The 6,762-nt window shown below is 50.6% G+C and overlaps 1 protein-coding gene across 1 annotated transcript in view; it reads right to left on the bottom strand.

Moving 5' to 3' along the window:
* The window catches only part of RAB33B (RAB33B, member RAS oncogene family), a 14,264-nt gene extending 9,799 nt beyond the window's left edge, over window positions 1-4,465 (bottom strand). The window contains exon 1 of the mRNA XM_019534365.1: window positions 4,167-4,465. Coding sequence (XP_019389910.1) covers window positions 4,167-4,412 — 246 coding nt within the window. The 5' untranslated portion in view covers window positions 4,413-4,465. The remainder of the gene's footprint in view (window positions 1-4,166) is intronic.
* Window positions 4,466-6,762: the final 2,297 nt, after the last annotated feature.

The raw sequence follows: 6,762 nt of genomic DNA, 5'->3' as shown, positions 1-6,762 counted from the left end.
CTGAGTCCTACAAGATAGCTCCATTGGGGGTGAGGGCTTGCAGAAGGGAGAGATACAGCTCCATAATAGAAACACAAGTAACACAAGCAGCACATTAATAGAATTACCAAGACCCTAGCCCTAATAAATGAGCACACCCCAAAGTAGCAGGCAAATCTGGTAACAGGTTTGAAGTGACAATTTTCAGAATTTCTTGCAAGTCCCCTCTGCAAGCACAGGAGACGACGCCTTGATGGCCTAGCAAGCCCACACTCCTTTATTGTTTCACCAGCAGCCATGCAAACAAACACACATAAAAAAAGAAATATCATAAGTGAAATTTGATGGGATCAAAAACTGAATAGTATTGTACTGTATTAAACAGGCGTTGGGCCCGGTTCCAAGTGTATAATTATTTCCCATGCTTCCATTATCTTTTAAAGTTCAGTGCCTAAGGCCAAACTATAATATGGACTTTAATATATGGTACAGGTTTCCCTTGATTTATGCGGGTTTGATTTATGTGCATTTGCTCTTATGCAATGACCCTTTTGTACCCAAAATTTGTTATATGTGAGGTAAACTGGCATAGATGCGACCAGCATAGGTGCGTTTCACCCTTCCCCAAAAGGTAAGTCTGAGTTTGTGAGAGAAGGAAGAGGGCCATGAGTGGAAGGAGGGGTGAGGGGAGGGGAAAGGGCCGTGGGGCCAGGCCCTACTCATCTACCCCTGAAGAGCCTGGTGCATCCACCAGTCCCAGCCTGCTCTAGTCTGGCTGCAGGCGGCTGCCCACCCCTGCTGCAGCTGCTCTGGGAGCAGCTGATCCAAGCAGATTGCAGCCGCTGGGCTGCGCCATGCCCCAAACCCTCTTGGGGCTCTGCTTCCCCTGGGGAACCATGCCCTGAACTCCCCAGCAGAGTGCAGTCCAGCAGCTGCAAGCAGGTGATATCCACTGCTGCTAGGACTGCAGCAGGGGCAGGCAGCCACACAACAGCAGGATGGGGCCAGTGGCCACTGCAGACTCAGGCTGGAGACAGCACCAGGCTCTTCGTGGTGCTCAGGGTGGGCCATAGCATTGGGAGAGGGGCTGCTGCCACCCCAAAATTTGCCATAGGCCCCCACAACCTGCCCTCCCAGCCTGCAGTGGCCCTGGCAGCGGTGGATACTACCTGCTTGCAGCTCCTAGGCTGCATCATGCTAGGGGGGTTCAGTGCACCAGGGGAAGCAGAGCCCCAGGGGTTTGGGGCATGGCACAGCCCAGCAGCTGCAAGCCGCTTGCATCGGCCACTCCTAGAGCAGCTGCAGCAGGGGCGGGCAGCCACCTGCAGCTGGATGAGAGCAGGCTGGGGCCAGTGGCCGCTGCAGACTTGAGCTGGCGGCGACAGCAGCAGGCTCTTTAGGGGCAGGAGAGTGGGGCCCAGCCCTGAAGTGAGGTAAATGGGGAGAAGTGGGGTGAGTGGGGCTGCCGTCCACCCCAAGCACCACGAAGAGCCTGGTGCTGCCCCTGCTGCAGCCCTAGGAATGGCAGATGCCACCTGCTTGCAGCCACTGGGCTGCATTGCGCCCATGTCCCTGCCCCTTCCCTAGCCCCAACTCCCTTCCTCTCTCACTGCCCTGGGAATGCATCCCTATCTGCTTCACTGTAAAGAGGGTTTGCTTTACATGCCATTCCCTGGGAACACTTCTACAGCATAAATCGAGGGAAACCCATGTATGTCAATATAATATTGGCTGGGTTATTAAGAAACAAATAAAAGCCACACTAAAACATTTTGCCACTAGATTTTGCAAGCAATTGATGTCTTGCACCTACGTTTCAAGCTGTATAAGTTTGCTTTTAGCAGCCTTTAAGCTCCCTAAGAAAGGTTCACACTTGGATCAATTTTTACCAACCTAAGCTCAAGGTAAGAACAAGAGCTAACAAAAACTATGATCAGAATCAAGAGGGAAGAGCAGATGTGATGTTGCCATTCTCAGCACTAGATCTCCTGCCCTGGCATGTGGCAGTCTGAACACAGCCTTAAAGCTGTTGCTGAAATACACTGTAGTCTTTCATTGCTAAAAGCTGACCTAGTTGCTCAAGATGGCTGGCATCTTAAGTATATGTAGCAGCTTGCTCCATGTGGCCTGTCATTTCTCACTGCTGCTGTTGTAAATTGTAACACTGAGCCTTCATGTTGAGCTAGAGCAGCAATTCTCAACCAGATAGAAAAGGGTGCTGCAAAGTGTGGCGATAAGCAAGGCGCATACAAGGTGCAAAGACATAACGCAGTCTGCGCAAGTTCAGGCTAGTTTCCGACTAGCCAATCCCTGGCCCCCACTGCTGGCCTGTCTGCAAGGAGGTAAGCACCGTAATACATAAGTTAGTTTTTGAAATGGGGTGCTGCTCAGTTAAAAAAAAAAAAAGTCAGAGGAAGGCCTCAAGCCCAACAAGGGGGAGAATCATTGTGCCAGGGAGAACAAGCGGTCTCATACTTGGCATCTCATTTTCTCCAGCTCCCTCCTGGGCATGTTCCTTGTGGCCTCTGTGCCTCAGGAACGATTTCAGAGCAGCGCCACCCTTGCTCTGTGTGCATCTGTCCAATGCGCCTCTTCCAGGCCAGTGACAGGACCTGGGGCTACAAACACTGCATCAGCACAGCATTCTGGCAGCCTGCCCAGAGCCCTGTAGGCACCAGCACAGGGCACAAAGAGACCCTGGGCCATAGCCATCTTGTATGCATATACTTTGTGGGTACAGCTGTGTGCACATCCTGGAGTGAGCTAAAACATAGCTACAACAGAACTTATACCAGTATCTCAAAGGGCATTTGAAAGCAAAACAAAGTGAAGAAAAAAAAAAAAAAGGTGATGACATCTTACCAGGGTACATAAGGTATCAACTCAGTGAACCAAAGACCTAACACCTCATTAAGATTTGGGGATGTTGGTTTCAATCTTGTTTAAGCAAGTTTCTGCTCCTACTCTACACGAGCAATGATGCTGCTTCAATATGCTGTAAATTACAGTGTGTTGGGACAGACTTGATTAATCGAGGCTGCTGGAGTGAGGTAATTACCACACTCCAGCAGCCTCATGTCTCGTGTATCAGCGTTCCTCGGCTTAAAAATGGTAGCGGGGGTGCTTTCAATGAGCTTTAAATAAATTGCCTGCACTGCCATTTTTAAGCATGAGGATGATGATTCACAAGATCCTCCAGGGGCTTTAATTAGAATGGATCTCAAAGCTGCTCTAATTAAACTGCCGCCCCCTCCCCCCATGTGTATAAATGCCCTTAGTTTTTTGACCTGGTATGAGGACTGTGGCCCTTTAATATGACATTAAAGATGCGATTCAAATGTCAATCACACCATGAATAAAAACAGTGCTATACCTTCAGTCAATCAACGGCACCATAAGGTGGCAAACCAGGCACAAAGGTGGCCTGTAAAATAGGGGTAATAGTTTTGTGTTTCCTTTGCATGGGGCCATACACAGAGTGTGTAGCACCCCCATCCTGAGCTTGACAGTCAACTGATAGGGTCATCAGCATGGGGTAGAGATCAGTGGAGAGAGTCCAGCAGAGGGCCATGAAAACAGTTAGAGGGCTGGGGAACAGGATTTACAATGAGAGGCTGAGGCAGCTGGACTTAGCTTGGAGAACAGAAGAGTGAGAGGAGATTTAACAGCACCCTTCAACTACCAGCAGGGAGGTTATACAAGGAGATGGAGGTTGTCTGCCATCACTGTCCTCAGTGGTAGCAGATGACAAAACAAGGAGCATCCATCCCCGGTTGCAGCAAGGGAAGTTTAGGTTAGATATTAGCAAGAACTGTCTCATGAGGAGGGCAGCAAAGCACTGGAGTAGGTTACCCAGACAGGCTGTGCAATCTCCATCCCTGGAGATTTTTAAGACCAGGCTTGACAAAGCCCTGGCTGGGATGATGTAGCTGGGGCCAGCCCTACTGTGAGTAGGAGGTCAGACTAGGCCTTCTAGGCTCCCTTCTAACCTAAATTGTCTATGAACTATGATCAGCCTCGGGTTCACACCTGCCCTGGTCCCAATGCCAAAAACAGGGAGCTCCGCTGAGGGGGAAACCTGGCACCCCGCGAAAACACCAGGAGTGGGGACTGGGCAAGGGGTTTCAGGCGTCTTGGGGCCCTCCTCTCCCACCCGCCGGGGCGCGGGGCCGGTTGGCGCCACCCACCTTGATGCGCTCGCCGTCGATGGTGACGGCGCGCTCGCGGAAGTCCACGCCGATGGTGGCCTCGGTACGTTGCGGGAAGCGCCCGGCGCAGAAGCGGTAGGTCAGGCACGTCTTGCCCACGTTGGAGTCGCCGATGACGATGATTTTGAAGATGCGCGAGCGCGCGGGGGGCAGCCCGCCGGGCCCCGCGCCGCCGCCCAGGCTCAGCTCCAGCGAGGACTCCAGCTCAGCCGCCGCCGCCATCATCGCGGCCAGCGGCCCATCGCCCTCGCACCCAGCCCCTCCCCCCCGCGGCGACAGTCGCGAGCTCACGCCGCCCTGCCACCTCACCCACTGTCCCCGCCCCTCAGCCTGCGATTGGCGGAGAAAGCGGGAGACCTCTCGCGAGAGCAACCTCCCCCTCTTTCATCACCCCCGCGGGGCGGAAGGCGGAAGTATCGCGAGAGGTTGGAAAAGACGAGGGCGGGGTTGGCAACCGAACCCCACCCCGCAACTCTCTTCAAAGTGGGCGGGGACATAATGGCTCAGGTCCTGCCCTGGCGCGCAGCTTGGGGGCGGGGCTAAGGGGCGGTTGGTGCGTGTGAGCCGAGCGTCAGAGCTTGTGGGCGGGGGCAGGGGAAGAGCTGTAGGAGCAGCGGCGTCCCCAGCCGGGCAGTGGTGGCGGGTGTATGTTGATTCTCGTATATCTTTCGTAATTTTAACCCTCGTACGTTGTACCATCAATAATAATAACAAGTATTCAAAACGTAAGATAATTTACGAGGCAGCTAATTGATGCAGCATATACAAAGCCCAAGTCACTCTCAGGAACTCACCCTGGGATTCAGATACTCCCAAATCCATTGGCAGACATCCTACGTGCAGGCCTAAGCCTGGTGGGATTTGGATGCCTCAAGAAACTATAAGGAAGCATCCTTCATCCCAGCCTCTTTAGTCTGGGTCTTCAGATGCTTTCTACACTCAGTCTTACCCCAGTTTGTTGCCAGTATTTTCTTATGAATGCTTGCCTCAAAGAAATGCTTAAACTTTGAGGACCCAGTTCTCACTCACTGGTGAGCAATATAAAGTAAAGAATAAGACTCATTTGCATATGTATTTTCATATTCCCCCCTGCCCCCATCCCCCCACTACATAGGGTATGAGGGGTCCCCAAGCAGCCCCTTGAACTCTGCCAGCCTGTAGGGGGAAAGCCAGTTTCCCACATTTATCTCCTTTAAAGGAGAATCCATTTTTAAAGTTTGTTCATGACCCTTTCATATACATTCTTGTGACCCACTTTTGGGTCGCAACCCACAGGTTGAGAAACTCTGATCTATATGTCCCTGGCATCCACCATTCATGGAGTCAGAGATGCCAAGGGAACATCTCCAACCATTCTGTTCAACAGCCACTGATAGATCCATCATCCATGAATGTATCCAGGTCCCTTTTTGAACCTGGCTATGCTGTCTGCCTCCAGTACCTCCTGCGGCAGGAATTCCACAAGTTAAAGACATGCCTTGCCAAAGAAGTGTCTTCCTGGAGCTCTGCACACATTTATAGCATCCTACTGCGGACGTGAAAATTGATTCAAACGGAGGGGCCGAAATGGTTGGAGAAGCTGGAACCACAAAATTTTTTATCATGGAAAATCCCCTTTTTTGTCATAGACTCACAGTTCAGCAATTATCCTGGCACGCCTCCAAGAGCCCCATCATTTCACATGCAATCATTGCCTGCCCCGGCTTGCAAACCAGCCATGCTGAAGCTAAGGCTGAAATTCCCCCAGGCCCGAGATAGCTCTGGGGCAGTCAGCGCAAATATTGCAGCAGTGCAGACATTTCGTTAATGCAATATTCAAGTGTAGGGAGGGGAAGTTGGATCTTGATATAGCCTTACAATGTGGCAGCCCTTCAACTTGAGCGTTCTGCTGTCATTTACAATAATACATGAGATAACAGCAAGTTCATCTGGGACAGATACATTTAGGTCTAAAATGACTGACATATCTCATAATGAGAAGGGAAGTGTGGCGTTGTCTATTAACGGATGCTTGAGGCACAGCAGGCAACCTAGGAAGAGGTGTGGTAAAGTCATCAAGTGCATACAGTTTCCATTAGTAAAACCTGCAAGGAAAACAACCAGATTAAGTAATAAAATGGTGCTTTAGCAAAAATGATAGGGATTCTCTTAAAAATAGCTTACCTGGCATCTGAAAGTACTTAGCTCTAGTAGATATATTCAACCCCAAATCTTTCAGAGGCATTGGGGTATGATACATTTTAATTTCTGTAGTGTAATGAAGCTTACTCCTCCTTTTTCCCCCAGCACTTCTGCCTTCTCTTATCTGGTTGGAGAACTTGAGGAAGTTTGGATGATCTTTGACTCCTATCAAACAAATGCTTACATGCTTGCAGGACAGTGATTCTGAATGATATTCTGCTCTCCAAGTGACAGGCTAAACCACAGTTGGCTAAATCCAATAATGGAATCAGAGATCTATTAGGTTGAGCACAGCAGGACCTAATTTTTAGGGCAGAACATCTGGAGCATAATCCCAAACGCTCAGTTAGGTGCCTAGTACCTATGCACTCCACAGGGAGAGCTAGGTACTGAA

The sequence above is a fragment of the Crocodylus porosus genome, unplaced genomic scaffold (genome assembly GCF_001723895.1).
Source record: "Crocodylus porosus isolate Cpor-Errol unplaced genomic scaffold, CroPor_comp1, whole genome shotgun sequence".
NCBI lineage: Eukaryota > Metazoa > Chordata > Crocodylia > Crocodylidae > Crocodylus > Crocodylus porosus.
This window is presented reverse-complemented; position numbering and strand designations above follow the sequence as displayed.